Source organism: Equus przewalskii, chromosome 15 (genome assembly GCF_037783145.1).
Source record: "Equus przewalskii isolate Varuska chromosome 15, EquPr2, whole genome shotgun sequence".
In the NCBI taxonomy this organism is placed as follows: Eukaryota; Metazoa; Chordata; class Mammalia; order Perissodactyla; family Equidae; genus Equus; species Equus przewalskii.
This window is the reverse complement of record NC_091845.1, coordinates 12,800,577-12,820,381: the sequence shown is the minus strand read 5'-3', so window position 1 is coordinate 12,820,381 and position 19,805 is coordinate 12,800,577. Positions and strand designations below refer to the sequence as shown.

At 43.4% G+C, this 19,805-nt stretch overlaps 1 protein-coding gene across 13 annotated transcripts in view; it reads left to right on the top strand.

The window, feature by feature from the left end:
• The window catches only part of ITPR1 (inositol 1,4,5-trisphosphate receptor type 1), a 319,039-nt gene that overhangs the window by 206,136 nt on the left and 93,098 nt on the right, over window positions 1-19,805 (top strand). For 7 of the 13 annotated variants that reach the window (XM_070576706.1, XM_070576704.1, XM_070576711.1 and 4 more), the window contains 3 exons: window positions 1,063-1,113; window positions 6,271-6,403; window positions 8,387-8,577. In XM_070576706.1, the coding sequence (XP_070432807.1) occupies window positions 1,063-1,113; window positions 6,271-6,403; window positions 8,387-8,577 (375 nt within the window). The remainder of the gene's footprint in view (window positions 1-1,062; window positions 1,114-6,270; window positions 6,404-8,386; window positions 8,578-19,805) is intronic. The other 6 variants (XM_070576705.1, XM_070576702.1, XM_070576703.1 and 3 more) reach the window with 2 other exon arrangements.

Genomic DNA, 19,805 nt, shown 5'->3' with positions numbered 1-19,805 from the left:
CTTGGAACTGATCATTGCTGTAACTGAGGTGAGGCTTGGTGTAGAAAGAAAATTCTGAGGAGCCGGAGCTAAACCAAACTGCCCCTGTAGGCAAGGGCCTGTGGCTCTCTGAAGGCTTCCACACAGAACTGTCATCTCAGTCTGGAGATGTGCAGTTGAGAAATTCTGGAATGTCAGGACCTTTCCGTTGTACATAATAGACTCTGGGTCTTGTACAGAGATGACGTGAACTTGAAGTTCTAGATATTAATGTATAGTTTTGGTGAAAGCTGCTAATAAAGTTATAGTTTCACGATGTACTCTTTCTGTTCTTGCTGTCACTAACTAAACTTGTTAAATGAGGGACTAGAATTAATTAAGGCGTCGAAATTCATAGAGAAGGTTTTTGGGGAGGCATATTTCCAAGTATCAATTTACTTTCAGAAACTGTTCTAAAATCACAGTAGTTAAAGTGAGAATGAAGCACACTTTGAAAGAAGTCTATGGAAAATCCTAAAAATGAAACAGATCATTGAATGGCTGAATTGCAATATGGATGCTTTACAATGATCAGTCTCTAAAATTCTAATCAGAGTTCTTCATCGTTGATGGCTTTGATTAGAACGCTGTGTCCTGGTGGGCTGGGGAGAGCCAAGGTCCCATGTGTGTGTCTGCTCAGAAGCGTATGCGTTGATGTTCTTATGCATGCGCTGTGCAATAACGCATGAATGAATCCTAAGGACCTGCCCAGTTGAGTCTTGCATTATAACCCCTTTTGGGTTCATGTAAAAGTACATAATGTGGAACTTCCTTTTCATATTCTTTGCAAAAAATAACTTTGGCCAGAAAAGTCATACGCCCTGCTCGTCTTAAACAGTGCACTAGGGTTGGGAGATGGGGTGGTTGTTAAGCAGTATCCAAAGTAACCGAGCATTACTCTTTGGGGAAAAACAAAAACAGGCCTCTGCTCCTTTTGTGTAACTCTTCGTTGTATGAGCTCTGAGTGTATTTTATTTGCGACTGATGCTGAAGATGGTAGTATCTCCTAGTGTCGTGCTTAAAATGCAATTTCTGCATGCTTAGCAGGAGCTTGAACCGAGTCCACCCCTGAGGCAACTGGAAGACCATAAAAGGGTACGTAGTCTTGGGTGCTGGGAGCCAATGATCGTAACCCTGCCCTCAGCCACACCCTATGACCGAAAGATAGTTTTTGTTGTTGTTGATGTTGTTAAAGTACTAATTGGCTCATGACCAGTCACAGCCAATTATATAAATGAAACTAACTGGTGATTCCACCTGTTATCTACCTGCTCACGCCCGTGCACCCAGCCAGCCTCAAAATAATGAAGGAGTGAGCTCCTCGTGTCCTTTTATCTTTTTCTGTGGTGGCCTTCTACTTAGGCGAAGGCTTAAAAAATTTCCTTTTGTGTAAGTAACTGATGATTATTATGGATATAAAAACTTATATAAACAAAAAAGTATAATGACAAAAATGTTCACAATTTATGCTACCTAGCTATGAAAGCTGCTAATGATTCAATATTTCCTTCTCTCTACTCTTTTTACAAATGGGAGAATGTCTGTCAACAAACACACTCATTGTCATGAGATTATTCGAGTGTACAACTTTTGTTCCCTGCTTTTGTCATTTAATATTACATCTGAGCATTTTCTTTGAAAGTCTTTGAAAGTTACAGCTGTCTAAAGTTCTACAAAGTAACAAGTAGTTTGTAATTTTTTCCTTTGGCAAGGAAATGAACCAGTGTGTGTATCTTTGGTTAGACTCTTAGAAGGAGAATTGCTAGGCCAAAGGGTAGATACTTTCTTAAGGTGCTGATTATGCATTGCTAAACCATTTTCTAGAAGGCTATGTACATCATTAGCATGCTGACCAGCATTGATTTCATGTAATGCATTTTTGGAAAATAACCAGATGTCCTGGTTTTCTGAGCGCTTATCATATGCCGATTACTGTGCTAAGACTTGTACATATGTTAACTCATCAATTTTTATTAATATTGACACTGACCTGGTAACACAAGCCTTCATCCCCATTTCACAGATTAGGAAACTGAGAACCAGAGAGGTTAGATGCCTTACTCAAGGTCATGGGGTTAGAAAATGAGCAGTCATTGCAAAGACTGCCTTGAAATTGTCATCAGTGTCGAAAGTCTGCCTGAGATAAATTGGTGTCCTGGTGCACGTTTGTTCCTCTCACACACCCCAGTCCCACCACATCCCAAGTCCTTTCCTTTCCCTTGTGATTGGGATTTCTTAGGGCTTGACCGAAGAATAGCTCCCAAGTAGTTAGCATTTAGCCCTTCTCCAGCTTCGAGTATCTCCTGCAGTTTGTTGACCCAAGACACCTTACATTCCTATATTTTCCATCTTTGCCTATCCTTTAAGAATTATCCTAGGTCTTAGAAGTAGTTGGTATAGCCACGTTGCTGTCCCTGGTGCCCTAAACTCTCCGGAGACACGGTATTGAATGTTGCCTAAGCACATGAGCTTTGGAATTACAAACAGGTTCAAGTCCCTTTGCCAGCCCCCAGCTGTGGATTTGGGGCTAGTTATTTAATTTCCCTGTGTCTCCGTTTCTTCTGCTGTAAAATGGGGATGATAATAGTCTCCATCCCTTAGGACTGTTCTTTGGAGCCGTGCGCATGAAGAACCTAGCACAGTAGCTGGACTCTGATAAGGGACAGTAACTACTGTATTGTCGTCACCATGCAGATTGAGATGCTTCAGTAATTTGGTGGACAACAGGACTAGGAAAAGGAAGTATTTTTAAATCAAGGCGCTACCCTAGTGCTGACTAAGGTGTGAAAGGCTCACCTCTCATGTGAGAGGGTGATCTTTCCTGAAGCACATGACTTTTAAGTGGCTACAGCCTGGGAAGCCGAAAGGTCACTTTTTCTCTCCTTTGCGTGCAGCGCTATTAGCTTCTAAGTTCCTTGTTCAATGCTTGGCCATATTCCCACACAGTTCATCAGCCGCTGCTTTAGTTGATAGACTGAAACTTATCTTTGAACCGAGGTTCCAGGCAGGAGCTTGGTTTCATGACTCCATCACCAATCTTCCATTTTCACTCTTTTAACCTGACACTTATTGCAAAGGAAACTCTTTGCCTTTTCTCAGTCTTAGGTAAGAATGTGTGTGGAATTTCTTACCAGAGACAAACATCTGATATTTGTTTGCATACTGTAGGTGTAAACTGATGGGAAAAAAAAAAACAAACAGCAACTAGTATTATCTTTTAAAAAGGGCTGCATGACCAAATGTTAAATGACGTTATTTGGGAAGTCAGGTTTTTTTTTTCCCTTCTCCGCAATCAGGTTTCTCAGCCTGGTACACTGTGAACCGCTTAGTGCTGTTGAGTAATTTATATCAAGATGATTAGGAAGACTTTTCTCTGCAGATTTTAATTTTTCCTAAATTAAACCACTGGCTCAGAAAAACACAGAATTTTCCTTGAACCTAAGTTTTCACACTAGGGATTTGCATAACTTTTAATAATGATTATCCACTTTCTCTTTCTATTCCCTTTTACCTAAAATTCTCAATCTTTATTCTTTCAGAAAAGAAATGGATCTCCTCTTGTCAAAAAAAAAAAAAAAAAAGAAATCCCTGTGGGTTTTTTTTTCTCTTGCATTTTATTTATTTATTTATTTTTTGTGGATAGAAGGTGAGATGAATATGTGCCAAAAACCTTATAATTAAGAGGAAAAAAACTAAAAGTTTGTGGGGTAGAATGTGTGTGTTTCTTTTTCCATAATGAGCACATTTCATGATATTCTCTTATGGGGAAAGATGTACCATTTGATGCATCAGTTGCTATGGTAACTGCTAGGGTTTTTCTGTGGAAGGAGAGGCAGAATGGTAATATGAGATCCCTTTGTAACTTCAGTTTGGCATCCAGGCTGCATAAATGTAAAGTTCCTGTTCCTGGAGTCCACGTGTTCCCGGATGGCATGTGTTCCCTTCTTTACCTTCTGCATGCTTTACTGCAGACTGACCAGCTCTTGCTGATTACCCTCAAAACCCTGAGGAGCAGAAAATCGAGCCGAGTTGCTCTGGCCCTAAGTGGAATTGTAGTGCTGGGGATCTGGTTGAGACTTCCCTAAAGGATACGTGGTTGTCGGCTGGTCACAGTCACCATGCCTTTGACCCTTGAACCGTATGATCCTCCAGATTCTTGGCTGTCTTCTGTGGCTGTGGCTTACCTGCCATCTACCTCTCAAACAATGTTCTTGTGGTGCCAAAGCGGATCCAGTTAGAGAATTAGGATGGTTTACTGCCAACCATTCCTATTGTGGAATCTCAAAGTGTGTATCTTTTTGAAAGAAGATCAGATCGATGCATCATTATGCTACAAAAGGGAAATTGCATTTAATCTCCTATTATATTCAACATGGAGGTAACCTTTTCTTTCCCCTTTTTCTTTCCCAGTAGGCTTTCTTGAATGTTCCTTTGAAATTTGTGTTTCTCTTATGAAGTCATCCTTTTAAATCACTATCTTCTCAATGATGGCTTTAGAGAGTGTTTATGTGTTTGTACTGGTGCCGGAGACTTGAACACCAGCAAAACTATATCTTTATACCAAAATATGGTTTTCTAAACCATTTAAGGATATTGTACTGAAAACAGTTTACTTAAAAAGTCCTTGAAAACATCACAAATAACGTACCCTGTTGGATGCACTCTCAGAATTTTGAATGTTGGTCGAGATAGGAAATGAATTTCATAGCTAAGAGAAGCACCCTCCTTTGCTGAACTACAATGTGAGACATATTTATGGGTGGAATGCAGAGAGGAAAATTGAGATCTTTCATTTCCTGAGCTTTCACTTAAGTATCAGTCCTGCGCCCCATCCCCTCCTGTTTTGTCTCACCCCGTCCCATTTTGTCCCTGGAGTCTTTGACCAGTAGCATGAATAACAAAGGAGAAAAACCTGACAGTGCAGCCCTGGAACCTTACAGGAGTGCCCTTTGCCTCCCCACCACCCTCAGGGCGCCCCTCCTCTTCCTCTCCCTTCCCTCCCGTCTTGTTTTTCAAACACCCCACTTGAAGTCTCCAGACCTATTCTCGGAGCTTATTAACAGATCACCTTAGATTCTGCTGACTCATATTAGAGTTGCAGATCTCTTCAGAAGAACCCTTGAGTCTCTATTTTAGAGACCTGCTATATTTCAACACCTCTTCTCTCTGCTAGACTTCTCACTTACCTCTCTTGATGGTGTCCCAGAGGAACTGCATGCCTTACTACTTTGTCCCTGGGAAAGAGTCCGGGGGAAATCCACACAGCCTTTGACTCTTAGAAACTTCCAGACTGGGAGATGGTCGGAGAGTCCCTTAGCATGACTGCAAGTGGAATAGAGCTGAGAATTAATCCTGCTTCTTTGTGTTGCTTTGCCAATGTCTCCTAGTATTAGAGAACAAATCAAAGTTTTATTTATTTATTTTTTTGATTGGAATTATGGGAAAGAGTTATTAAACCCCCAGTCCAGGATTCCTTTGATGTGTATATTTTTAAAACTTTTTATGGAAATATTCAAATATATATGAAAGAAGGTTCAAGAGAACCTTCCTTCATGACTCAGCTTCAACAACTATCAATTCGCGCCCACTCTTTTCTCGTTTGTACCCCTTCCTGTTCCCCTCCTCCCATATTATTTCAAAGCAAGTCCCAAATGTCATTTCATCCATAGTGCTTATTTTTGATTGACATTTCTGATATCTTCCACTAATTTATTTTCTATAGCATTATTTTTTCTTCAACATTTGGCCTATTAACTATTTCTGTAAGAAAGACTTACTTTCAGCTTATTTTATTATTATACTCTATTACTCTGGTATCTTAATATTTTCTTAGGATCTTGGGAATAAACCATGTGCTTGGTGTAACATTTTTCTGTTGCTATATGGAAGGTGACCTGTAAAATTTTCAATTTGTCCAAATTTTATTGGCTTACCCCTAGGGACTTTTTTGTTTGTTTTTGTTATTGTTAGTTGACCTTCAAAATTAATGTTCTATCTTTATTAAAACTGTGTGAGAGAGTTCTTCAGATATTTAATATTCTAGATTGATGGGGTTTTTTTTGTGATCTAGTTTTCTGAGAAAATATTGGAGAAGTTAACTTTAGAGTTTCCAAATGCTTTTATTAATAATTTGTTTTTTCACTGAGTGAAACTGAGCCAATTGTAACTGAGTACCCCTGTATTTTTTTAATATTAGTTGCTCAGTTATGCATTAAATTCAGAACCTGATTTCATTATCCTGTTTGAATTAAGGGTGAGGCGCTCAGGCAAATTTTGGTCAACCGTTACTATGGAAACATCAGACCTTCAGGAAGAAGAGAGAGCCTTACCAGCTTTGGCAATGGCCCGCTGTCACCAGGAGGACCCAGCAAGCCTGGGGGAGGAGGTAGGCTGTGTGGTGTGCTAATTAGCTGCACGTGTGAATTGAGTGCGCCCCGTGAGAGCTGAGTGTTTCTACTTAACAGGTTGAAACTCTAACAGATGAATTTGGGTTGCTAGTGTATTTTTTAGCAACTTGTTTTGTCTTTGGCCTACCATCAAACTGATGTCTAAAAATATTTCCCCGTGAGGAGATATTGGCTAAGCCTTTTGCCCCTCTTTCCCATGCTGCATCCCTCTTGGTGATATTTGAATGACTCAAGGAACTTGATTTTATTGCACATTTTCTTGTGATCATTAGGACTCATGTTTTCCCATAAAAGGATGATGATGTTGGCAGTGAGGATGGTCAAAGCTACCATTTATTGTACACTTTCCAAGTGCCAAAGACTCTCCCAAGCATTTTACATTCTTGATCTTATTTTCTCCTCCAAGTGACCTGTTATATGGTCAGTACTGTTGTTACCCCAGTTTAGCAGAGGAAATGGAAGTAGTGACAGGTCTATAATTTGAACCCTGGTATATCTAATTATAATGCTTGTGCTGTGTGCCTCCCCAAACTCTTAGGGGAGTTTACTAAAAAAAATCCCTGTATAGAATTGTTTAAAAGCATTGTAATCACAATTAAAGGTAACAGTTGCAACAAGGTTCAACTCAGTTGTGGGTGTTGATTTTAAGGGAGGCCAGGAGCTCAGTGCTTGAAGCACAAATGTGAGCAGCCTGATTCCCTGTCTGTAAAGATGGCTGGTAGGCACTGCAGACCCTTGGTGGGTTCTGTAGGTGGCAAAATACTTGATGCTTAATAAATTTCTCCTAGCAACTTCTGGGGAGGGATCTTGGGTTTCTCACCAGATGAAAACTTGAAGCATATTTGCTCATTCATGGAGCTGTGCAACTTCAGGGAAGATGCAGTTCTCAGGGCATCCCAGAAATGAGACCTTAGCTTTTCATCCAAAAGTTCCCAGGGAGTCTCAAGCAGAAGTTCCTCACACAACATCTCAAAACTATTTCTCTTTACTTTCCGTAGTGAGGTCACTCAACAAATTTGTGAGGCCCTGGGGAGGCATCACATGGTGGGTTTGGAAATGCGTCAGAGACAGATTCTGCTTTAAGAAGCTGTGGGAGAGAAGATGTGCAACCCAGTTTCTCCCTTGTGCTGTAGATATAATAGATCTAGATAGTCAAGGATGAGCAGCATAAGGGAGAGGCCATTTGAATTGAGCTCTGCAGGGAAGGACTGAGAGATGATTTTCTATTTTTCTGAAATTGATCAGCCCCTTTCCCCATGTACATTAATATTTCAGTTATTGCCAATAATAATGTAAAGCAAGGTCTTGAATAAGCACTTGCTATACACAGTCGGAATCCATTCCACTAAATGGTATAAAGCCTCACATATATTCATCTCATATGAAGCTCAGGGGGGATGGGAACATCATTTATTTTGTTCACTCCCCTATCCCCAGCTCTTGGCTCCGTGCCAAGCACTCAGTAAATATTTGTTGAATGAATGAATGAATAGATAAGTTATGTGAAAGGGTGAGTTTGGGGCTAGGGTGGATTTGTTTGAAAGAGGGCTAAAGTGATTGTTATAGGCTATGCCTTCTTAGGCGTGTTCTAAGAAGTGTTTAAGTTCAGTTTGTCTCTTAAATTCAAAGCCATTCTTAATAATTCTGCCCCAAGTCATTGTATTTTAATGTAAAGGCGAGTCTTGGCTGGATGGCTTTAGGTATCTCACTGGAAAAGTATCATTCTTTCTTCATCTTCTCTGCCTGCATTCAAATACCATCTCTATTACTTATAAACTGGGTATCCTTGGACAAGTGACTTCATCTGTGTTAATAATCGTTATCTTCCATTGGAGTTAAGAAGGTTAAAAGAGATGATACCGTTAAAGTGTTGGGTGCATAACGTGCTGGTGATACGAAGTGTGCTATAAATGTTAGCTGCTCTGATTGCGGTTAATAAGAACAATGTTCCATCTTCCTAGGAGGAGGTTCCGGGTCCAGCTCCATGAGCAGGGGTGAGATGAGCCTGGCTGAGGTCCAGTGCCACCTCGACAAGGAGGGGGCCTCCAATCTAGTCATCGATCTCATAATGAATGCATCCAGTGACCGAGTGTTCCATGAAAGCATTCTCCTGGCCATCGCCCTTCTGGAAGGAGGCAACACCACCATACAGGTAGGAAGGTGGCGTGGCCGCTGGTGCGACATCCCTGCTGAGCCTGAGGAGACTCCGTTCTGGGAGCCAGATAGCCAGGTGGTGCCAGGGCTCTTGTGTAAGGGACAGCTCATTCTTAGAACACAAAATTCTGTTGTTCTGAAAAACAAATTCTGTTGATATCTTGCTGTGGTCGTTCAGTTATAATTCAGACTTGGTTCCAAAACATGAGTTACATTTGAAAATTGATAAAATGCTGAGGCTCTGCAAAGAAAACTGGCCTAGGATCAGGGGCATAGTAGCTACTCTGTAAAACTTTGTTCAATGAATGATTGGATGAAGTATATTTACAGTTTTTGTCCAGGATCATGGAGGATCCCATCACAAGATGGGAGTTTGGACTATGTGTGCTATTTAGATTTGATTTTTATATCTATAGACACTGCAGCTATTGATCACTGTAAATTTCTCTTCCTTTTAACTGAAATGTTCAAGAAAACCAAACCAATTTGAATTAATAGAGAAAAGCCAGGCCAGGTTAGTCAAAGATGAGTAGATGATTTTTTGTAAGCTGTGTACGATATATATTTAAAGATAATAAAAACTTGAATTCTTGGGAGAAATCTTAAAGAAGCAATTTTAATAATACATATATAAGATAATTTTCATGGAGAAATGGCAATTAAAATGATTCCTTTAAGTCTTTGTAATACCCCCTTCGTGCATGCCTCCTTTTTTGTGGCTCTCTGAATAAGGGTTTACTTAGCTGTATGTGTGTTTGTGTTTCTCTCTGGTCCTCAAGAAGTTTTACATAGAAAAGAAATTGTACTCCGTTGTTTCCCTTCGTTGATTTAAACAGTGAACCTATATTAACGGAAAGCACACAAACACCCGTATTTTGATAACAGCTTTATTGAGATATAATTTACATATCATACTCACCCTTATGTATGTATTTGACTTGACATTGTGTTATTGGTCTTGAATTTAAATTCAGAGTCTGGATTAATGAAGTCTTGGTTCTTTGTGCAGTTTAGAAAAGGGCGTGGGTAGGTTTGCCCTGGGCCAGGGCACCTGGATTTCAGCCCCAACTCACTCTTCCTACCAGGCGCCCTGTGCCTTGAACAACCTGCACAGCCAACTGCAGTGGCCCTGTCTTTTGCCCTCCAATCCCCGCTTGCCCCAATACACACTTGTGAAGTCATTGTGCACTGCACTAAGTTGAAATTTGTGCCAATGGCAGAGTCTGAGTTGTCAGCTGTCACGTGTTGGAGTTGTTGTTTGATTTTGTCACACATGAGTCTGACAGTGAGCCTGGGTAACTTCTGCAGCCCTTCTCATCATTAGGATTTGCCCACCCCCTGCTGTGTCCTTGGTGTTGGGGTGAGTGTGTCAGAATGCCAGCAGTGCTGAAACGCTCCTTGTCTTTGAACCATGTGATTTCCAGTGACTAGATCAGTTGAACTAAACATTTATTGAGCACTTTGTGTGTACACGGTACTTTACTAGGGCCTGCAGGACAGTGGTTTCCAGACACAGGAACCAGTCTGTTCATAAGTATTTTCTTCAGGCATAGCCAGGTGTGAAAACTGAGGGCAGTGTGGTAAGTTTTTTGTAAACCAAATGTATTGGTTGAAGGACCATCTGACCGTTTTATTCTGAGATTATATTCTCTCCATTTTTTTTTTTAAGCTCCAATGTCTTTCTTTAATGAAATGGTGTTAATAGTGGATGACAGTTTTGAGTTTTTTCTCTATTGGCCAAGTAAGAATTTGGAAACCCTATGTTGTTCCCTTCCCTCTCCCAAATTTTTTTTAAAGCTTTAGTAATTTGAGAAATCTCAGAATCCCAGAAGCTTGGTCTTGAAGAAATTGAAAATCTAGCAAAGATATAAGAATGATGTGTATATTGTGCACATAGGAAGTTATGCCTCAAGAATAGTGTGTACTGCCATCCAAGAGGTAGGAACAGAACTGTGGGCCCTCTGAGGAAGACGTAATGCTATCTGTGTGAGGAGCTGGTGAAAGATGTTTCGATGAGATGGGCTTTGAACGATGGGTATGGGTCTGAAAGGTGGAAATTGGGCGTGGAGCTGGGGCATGGGAAGGCTCGGTCATGCTGCCTGGAAGGGAAGGCCCAGAGGCACAAGAGCAGCAGGTGTGCTGGCAGAACTGGGACTGGGCCCTTCAGACTGGGCAGAGCTGGTGCAGGAAGGTGCGAGGGGACGGGGGGATGGGTACTGGGGTCTGTATACAGCAGCATGGCAGCCCTCCACGAGGCCTCAAGCCTGTGATTTAGCACCATAAATCTGTCAGTGTAGAACAGGTACACTGAGGAGAGCAGAGTCCAGAAGGAGGCAGTCCAACAATCAAAAAGTTAATTAGCAGTGATTTAGGAGAGAGCTAATGAGAGCCTGAACTCAAAACAAATGTATGATAGAATTGGTCCTAACTTGGGAGGTGTGGGGCACAAGGGAGCCCTTTGGGGTGATGGAGACATTCTACATCTTGGTCTATGTGGTGGTAACAATGGGTCTACACCTATTTCAAACTCAGTGAGCCACACAGTTCAAATTGGTGTGTTTTACTGTACATGAGTTACACCTCAATAACAAAGAAAAAAAAAGAGAGAAAAAGAGGTCCTGAACCTGGTGGGGTAAGGGGATGAGGGACAGGATATCATGAATGGAGACTCTCCTACACCCCGTGCTCAAGGCCCAGGCCTTGGACCTGTTCATAATTAGTGTAAATGTTGGCCAAAATGGCGGCTGATCGGATGTGGGAGACAAGAAGGTCAGAGCTCCAGTTGGCTCTCAAGGCTTTAAAAAGTCTGGATGCCTAGACACAAGAAGACCGTTAGTTAGAGAATAATGAAGCATGGAGAGGGCTTGCGGGGGCTGAGGGCTGCCAGCGCTAAGGCTGGCTGGCAAGATGAAGTCTGAGGTTCTGGCGAGATGCCGTGTTTTTCACAGTGTACCCCTGATGGTGATGGCAAGGCACACAGAAGCTGTTTTTCCTTCAAGTTCTTTATCTTGTAAAGTAATTATGAATATTAGTTTCATGTTTTCACACATTTATTACTCATATGCTCAGGCTCCAGAAGAAATGCCACGATGGAGTTCGAGTAGTTTAGCCTCTCAGGGAGTGGAGCTGTTTTCTCTTGACGGAGCGGGTGTGCTCATGAGTGGGTGGGCCTGCACGTGGCCCTCTGGATGTGGTGGCCTATGGACCCCCGGACTGGATGAGAAGGCACAGCACTGAGAGCACGTGCACGCGCTCTCTCTCTCCTTCTCCTCCTCCTGAGCTCTTGGGGGTTGGAGGGGCAAATCTAACCCATCACCTCATTAGAGACCTGTGGTTCCAGGAAAATTTATTCTAGCCTAGGGCTGATTTGTGAGATCCCCTTGGCCCTGAGCTTCTCTTTCTCTGGAGAAAATGATGTAGAACTCGACTTGTCTGGGGCCAGTTAAGGACAAACACCCTGAAGCCCCAGGGAGCGTGATTCAAAGTTTCATCTTGCCTTAGAGATGCCGGTTCAAAGTAGTAAATGACCAGCTGGGAAGTTAATTTGAGTTGAGTAAAGACTGCAGTTTTGGCTATTAATGATTGCTGAAATGCTGTAATCCATTAAAGACAGGGTAGGTTCCAGCTGGAACTCACTGCCCATTATCACTTCCTGTTCCACGTGATGTGTTACAGTCTCAGGAAGGGAAATTGGTCTGTGGTCAGGTGGGCTTCCCTAGATTCATGTTTCTCAGTGACAGGTAGTAGAAACGGCAATCGCAGGGGAGTATGCAGGGCTGCACGGTTCCAGAACAGTATCTTATCTGTCCAAGAAAAGGGCAGCAGAGGGCCATTATGTGTATTACCACCTCCTCCCAGGATTTGGGACATGTTTCACATAGAAAAGAGGGGAAATGAGACCTGCTGCCCAGTCTGGTTGTGTGTGGGATTAGGGAAGTTATGTTCATGTGTCTATAAAGTGTGAGACGTAAGTGTGGACTCCTGGGTTCCTTGCAGCTTTGAACCAGGACTTTTTAGCAATTATTAGGTATTTTCCCAGGAGTTCTTAGAACCCGGTGGCAATGGCTGGCTGGTTCCATTTCTGAAGTCTTCTCTGTCTTGTGAAAATAGTTATTTAAAATACAGTGATTGGACAAACTATGTTACATCCATACAACAGAATACCACTCAGCAATAAAGAGGAGTGAGCTACTGATAAATACAGTAACTTCATTGCATCTCAAAAGCATTACACTGAGTGAAAGAAGCCAATCTCAAAAGGTGACACACTGTATGGTTCTATTTATATGACATTCTCAAAAGGACAAGACTATTGTGATGGAGAACAGATCAATGTTTGCCACAGTAGGAGTGAGGGGACGGTTTGAGTATAAAGGAATAGCACAAAGAAGTTTTTTGGGTGATGACACTGTTGTGTGTCCTGCTTTGGTGGTGGACACACAAATCGATATATGTATGAAAATTTGTAGAACTCTATACCAAAAAAGTCAATTTTACTTTCTGATCATTTGAAAAATTAAAGTAAAAACTATACTGATGATGATGACAGCCAACCCTTATTAAGTGCTTACTGTGGGCCAGGAATTGTGCTTAAGTGCTTTTCATGCATCATCTCATTTAATCCTCACAATCTCCCTGTGAGGTGGGTGCCATGATTATCCATTTTTATAGATGAGGAAACTAAAACACAAAATCGTTAAGGAACTTGCCCCAAATCCTACAAGCAATAAGTAGCAGAGCCAAGATTTGAACCAAGGCAGCTTGTCTCCCCAAACTCCTCCTTGCCTGTAATGGGCTTCATTCTTCAGGATGATAGTAAAGACCTGAGGAAGAAGGCAGGAGCTTTATAAAGGTAGATGACTTTCTCCTTCTTACAAGGTAACTCCTTGTCATCTCCCAAGACAGAGGGGTAAGTGGGCCAGGGATGGGTTCATGCCTGCAGAGCTCAGTAGAGAAGACAAATGAGACCAGTATCCAAATTCTGTTGAATTGGTCATTCACTGTTTATGAAGTTCTTTCACTCAAGCAATCTCATTTGAGTCTCCAGTTGCCCTGTGAGGTATGCTGGTCATGCATTGTCCCGTCACAGAGTTGGGGAGACAGAAGTTCAGCGAGGGTTATGACTCACTGAGAGCTACAGAGCTACACAAAATCTGGTGAATATCACATGCCTCTTGTCCCCTCCCCCATTTTAGCTATCTATCACTGAATAACCAACTCAAAACTTAATGGCTCAAAAGCAATGGCCATTCTGATACTTGTCACAATTCTATGAGCTTGGGCTCAGCTGGGTGGTTCTTCTGCTATGTGTGATCATGGATGGGCTACAGTCATCAGGGGCTTGATTGGGCTGGAACAGCCAAGGTGACCACTTGTATGGCTGTGGCACTTAGTGCTAGCTCTCAGCTGGAGCTCAGCTGGGGCTATTCCCTGGAACAGCTTGGTTCTCCTCCATGTGACCTTGCCATGTGTGTTTGGCCTTCTTAGAATGTAGCTGAGTTCTAAGAAGTAGTGTTTCATGAAGCAGGAAGTGGAAGCTACCAGTCTTTTTAAGGCCTGAGCTTGGAATTCCTAGCACGTCACCTCTGCCACGTTCTATTGGTCAAAACCAGTCATGAGGCCAGCCTAGTTTCAGAGGGAGGGGAGAAAAGCTCCACCTCTTGTTGCAAGGAGGCTTGTGTATAAAAGGAGAGAGGGAATTCTGGGGGGCCACCTTTAGAGACTGGCTCCCACTCCCCCATTATAATTGATTGAGCACCTACCACAGGTCAGTCAAGCCTCTGAGTTGGGTGCTACAGCTTGGTTCTCCCTGGGAATTCAGTCCCATTTTCGTACAACTGTTGACACATGTCCTTCCCCTTTTGGAAGATTTGTAAAAATTCAGTCTTGCCCTGAAGATAAGGTCACTGGGGACCTTAGCTTTCCAGAAGTTGCCTAGACCTTAGAGGATTCAGTTTATGGAAATCTAAAAATAAGGACATACTGTGCTTGCTAGGAACCCTAATGGAGAGGATTATCTGTCACATCATCATCTTGTTATCTATCACATCATCACCTAAAGCCCTGAAATGCCTGGAAGCAAACTTGAGGCTATGGCCTGGCCCTAATAAACTCCAAGGGATGGTGTCCCCAAGTCTTCCAGCATCTTCTGATAGTAGTAACGCCTGAGGATGGATATTGCCTCCAAAACTTCTCCTACCTGGGTGCCATCAAAGCAGCTCAGATTTCATGGTGGACCCTCTGCTTATAGGAACAAGGAGATAGTACCACCTCCCTTGGGTTCCCTGGGAATGGTGGCACCTTGTTGAGCCATGGAATCAAGCTTCTCTTTAAGAGTAATTCCTGCTTTTTTTCTCCCCACTCTGGTGCCACCCTCTTCCTGCCAGCCTCCAGAAGAAATCTTTCTTTTCTGCTTGATGTTTTGTAGCAAGTGGGAAACTATAAAATAAGCATTTGCTTATGAATTAATTTTTGGCACACTCAGGGCTCAGCAAGCCTCATGGCACTTGCATATCCGTCCTTCGAGTCCTTGCCAATTTCTGTGTTCCTTCCTCCTGAGATGTTCCCACCAGCACCCGGGGGAAGTTCCCTTCACTTCCTCTTCCCAGCAGGACAGAGGCTGTCCTCACCTGAGGAGGAGGTGGTGTAGAGTGTATCACTGAACATGCCTAGTGTTTGGTGGTTTTTTTAAGCAAATACAGATATTTGGGGATAGATGTGCTGACGTGACCATAGAGAACTTCATATCAAATTAAGGGGACAGATATAAAAAGAGAAAATTTTTTTGGACTAATTGCTTCCGGTTGCAGAAGCAAAGTCGATTTTATGTATCAAATAGCTGCCCACGGCTAACCCTATGCCAAGTCTAGCCTAGAGACACACCCAAAAAGAGTTTTCTTTTCTGCACGTACGCAGCTGGAGTTGGAAAATGTGAGAAGTGCTCTGTCAGGAAACTGGCTTGCAAATTCAGCTGAGAAAGATCCCTAGTCCATGGGGCCTTTCCCCCACCCCACACTTATTTTTTGAGGTTGGCTTAAGAAATCAACCCGAGAGCCAATATTAGATACGAAATCTCCCACCTCTTCCAGAGGAAGTCACTGCAAGAATGCCCTGTGGGAGGAGCACATTGGTTTGGCCACCTCTGACCCCGGTTAGCAGAGAGACGAAGCCGGAAAGGGTGATTTGATTTGCCTTTGCTGGAAATGGAAGGCCAGTTTGAGAGGAAGATCAGCCTTGGGTTGACAGGGCAGTCACCCCGAGGAGGAGGGAGAGATTGGTGTGTGAGCAAGTTACGTAAAAGGGTGTTGTTTTTGGCAGAGAAGTCAGAAATGAGTCACTTCTGAGTGGTGTTTTCTGACCTCAGGTTTTTATCCATGTGGGAAACGAATGTAGCCAGCAGTAGAGTCAGAAGACTGCTTTCTCCCCCAGGGGGCTGGGGAGGGGATGTTGGCATTAAAATAAAAGGGAGGCAGGTGGCCTGGCCCCAGGAGGCTCCCTTCGACACTGTGCCATTCAGCTGAAGCCATGAGAGGTCCAAACAGCAAAGCTGCCCCAACGTGGTTCGTGGCTGGGGGTACGTACCCCTCCTGTTGGCCCTTCTTTGGAAGTTGGTAACATAGGGTTGGGGACTTTGAGGAGACCCTGAGAAGGGAAGCCTATGGCATGGGAAGGAGCTTGGCCTCCAGAGTGGAAAAACCTCCACTGGAATCCCAGCTCTGTCCCCTGCCAACTGGATGACCTAGGACTTTCCCAGGACTCTTTGAAACTCAGTTTTCTCATCTGTAAGATGAGAGTTAGAAAAACCAGTGCCTTCCTCAAGGAGTTGTTGAGATGATTAACAGAGGATCGTGGGGGTAAAGTGCATGACCCAGTAGATGCCGCAGAAATGCGAGCGGCTGCTGTGAGTGCTGATTTCGTGGAGTGAGGAAGGCTGGGGTTTGAGCCCTGCCTCGGCCACATCCCACCTCAGGGCTCAGGGCAGAGTCCTTGACCTCCCTGAGCCCGGTTCCCGATGGGAGAGCAGGATGGTGACAGGTGACAGTGCCACCTCCCAGGCTTCCTGGGATGGTTAAACAAAGTGATTCACAGAAGGTGCCTCATGCAGTGTCGGGGTCATAGAAAGATCTCCAAATGTGGTGGTGATTATTTTTATTAGTGAAATTTTTATTGTTTAAGAACGGACTTCATTTTATTAGATTTGTTTTCTGTCAAAATCCCTACTTCTGATATCTCACTTTTGTGTAGTGGTTTACGATCCTTTGGGGCTGGGGGTGCTGTTTCATGTTGTTTTCACACGCAGTTCCCCTCAGTCCCTCTGTTTGCATGTTTGAAGTGATTTTAGAGGTCTGGATGCAGGGTACTCACACTGACATATTCTGGGTAAAGCCGAAACCAAAGAGCAGTCCAGTCACTCTGTGGTTTTAAGTGATTCCTGACCCAGGCCTTTTTCTTTCCTTTCTGTTTTTTTGTGCAAATAATTCCTTGGACATACACTGTCCCCTCCCTCTCCATTCCCAGGAAACTGGCATGTCATTGAACAAGAGTCTTATAGGATTATTGGTCTAAATCCAGGTTTTGAGGTGGAAACTCAAAATTTAAAAGTAGTTATCATTCTTGGGAATGTAAGACTTGAACGAACTTTGCTGCAAAGGAGAATGGCCGCTCCCACAGCTCAGTCTTGGTCGTCCATCCTTGGTGCAACTCTTCAAGTGGTGGTGCGGACTAGGTAACGCATGCACCTACTGGCTCTCGGTTTTGCAGTTCAGGGCAAGAAATGAGTGCAGGGATTGTCAGCACGTTCTTTTGTGGCTCCTTCTCAGTTGGGTTATAACAGTCCTGATGCGGTGGGCCGAGGGGAAGGTGTGCACCCTGGCTCATGCTTTTAGAGGAATTGGAGACCCAATGTTATTTCCCTTCTTTCTTGAGTAGCAAAGCTGGCGGTTTAGGCAGAGGTAGACAGTTACGTCTATCTGCTCTTCTGGCCTTCCATAGGAGGACTGTAGGGGCTGAGGGATGACAGGGAGATCTTTGGCAGCCAAGTGTTAATCTCCTTCCTTCCTGTAAACCTAGGAGCACGAATTAGTTTCTAAGAGGAGATGTCTTCAAAGGAAACCTCAGGTTTTTCACGGTCAGAGAAGACTTGAAAATAGTTGTAAATTGAGCCTTCATTTCATTTTATCTTATTAAATCCACAGCAAGCACAGATTTTCCTTCTTTCTTATTTTTCCTTCAAGTCTAACAGGAAGCCTAACTTTCCTTAATGACTTCTGAGTATGGAATGCCTCTTAGAAACTTCCAGGCTGACCAAATTCTCTGCTGGCTGGTGGCATGTTAATCTAGGAGTTGGCAAACTGTGGCGGCCATGTCACATCCAGCCGGCTGCCTGCTTTTGTTTGGTTGTTTTACAGCTTTATTGGAACACAGCCACCTTATTCCTTTAGTATCATCTCTGGCTGCTTTCGCGCTACCAGGGCAGAGTTGAGAAGTGGCAACAGAGACAGAATGGACTGCAAAGCCTAGAATATTTACCATCTGGCCTTTTACAGAAAACCGTTGCCAGCCACCGTGTTTGTTGAATCCTTACTGTCTAGATATTAAGCTCCTTGAGGAAAACAGCCATGTCTTTTCTCCTTTGTTCTGTGCTTTTCACTCCCTGGCTTGGCAATGATAGGTTTTAGGTAAATATTCACCTCGTGACTAATATCCTAAGTCCCAAGGTATTTTGGCCACTTACTCAGCTATTAATGGGAATTCAGGGAAAGAGAAGTCTCTTTCTCTTTCATTCTTTTGTGGTAAGGGGGTGGGCACAGGCAAGTCAGACTCTTCCTGAGAAGACTTTTCCTTCCCAGTGGAGATCTGCCGTTTTCCTTTGCTGTCTCTACCAGGAGGTTTTTCCATCCTGTTGGCCACCTTTCAACGCAGATTTGGAGGGCAGACTAAGGCACCTCATTCCTCTGGGGATTTGTGTATGTGACTCAAGAGTCCAAACACCTGAGACGACAGATTTTTCATCTGTGAACCCTCTCTGACCTCCCTGCCCCAGGCACTACATTTTGAGTTAGTCACTTCCCTGTGGCCTAATGCTGTGCTATTTCTCTGCCTTTGACAAAGGTTTTCCTGGTGGCAAACACAAGGCCTCCTCATGGTATATACAGTAGTCCCCCCTTATCTGCGGGGGATGCATTCCAAGACCCCCAGTGGATGCCTGAAACCACAGATAGTACTGAACTGTATGTGTACTATGTTTTTTTCCTATACATACATACCTATAATAAAGTTTAATTTATATTAGGCACAGTAAGAGATTAACAATAACTAACAATAAAATAGAACAATTATAACAATGTACAGTAATAAAAGTTGTGTGAATGTGGTCTCTCTCTCTCTCAAAATATCTTATTGCCCTGTACTCACCCTTCTTTTTGTGATGATGTGAGATGATAAAATGCCTATGTGGTGGGATGAAGTGAGGTGAATGATGCAGGCATTGTGAGGTAGCATTAGGCTCCTGTTGACCTTCTCATGATATGTCCAGGAGGAGGATCATCTGCTTTCAGACAGCAGTTGCCCGCGGGTAACTGAAACTGCAGAAAGAGAAACTATGGCTAAGGGGGCCTACCATACAGTTAACCTTAAAATATCTGAAATACTGGAGTCTGGTCTCCAGCCTGTTTGTCTTCTCTTTCTCCAAACTCCCTGGGTGATCTTATCCACTCCCATGGCTTCCAGCTACCAACTGTGCCAACAACTCCCAAAGGTATGGCTCCTGGCTCCACCTCTCTGCTGATTTCTCTGTAAACCTCTGTTGGGCATCTCCACCTGTGTTAACTCTGAGTTACCATGACCCCTAGCACACCTATCATCTCCCCTCCTCCGCCCCATTTGCCCTCTTGTATTCCGTCTCTTGTTCAATGGGCTCACCACCACCACCCCTCTACTCACCCAGGCTCAAAACCTTGATGTCGTCGGTCTCCCTCTCTTGCTTTTCACTAGGAACTCATTCTATGCCCAGTCTACCTCCCAGTAGTTTCATAGTCAGCGTTCACTTAGGACTTGTAATGAGCCAGACACTGGGTAGCTTGAGGTTAAATGATGTGCCCAAAGCAGCCCAGCTGGGGGTGGAGGAGCTGGGACTTGGAATAAGGCACTCTGGCTTCAGAACTCCTGCTCCTGCTCACTGTGGTACCCTGTCTGCCTACATGGGGCTGTCTGAGTTCTCAGCCTGCT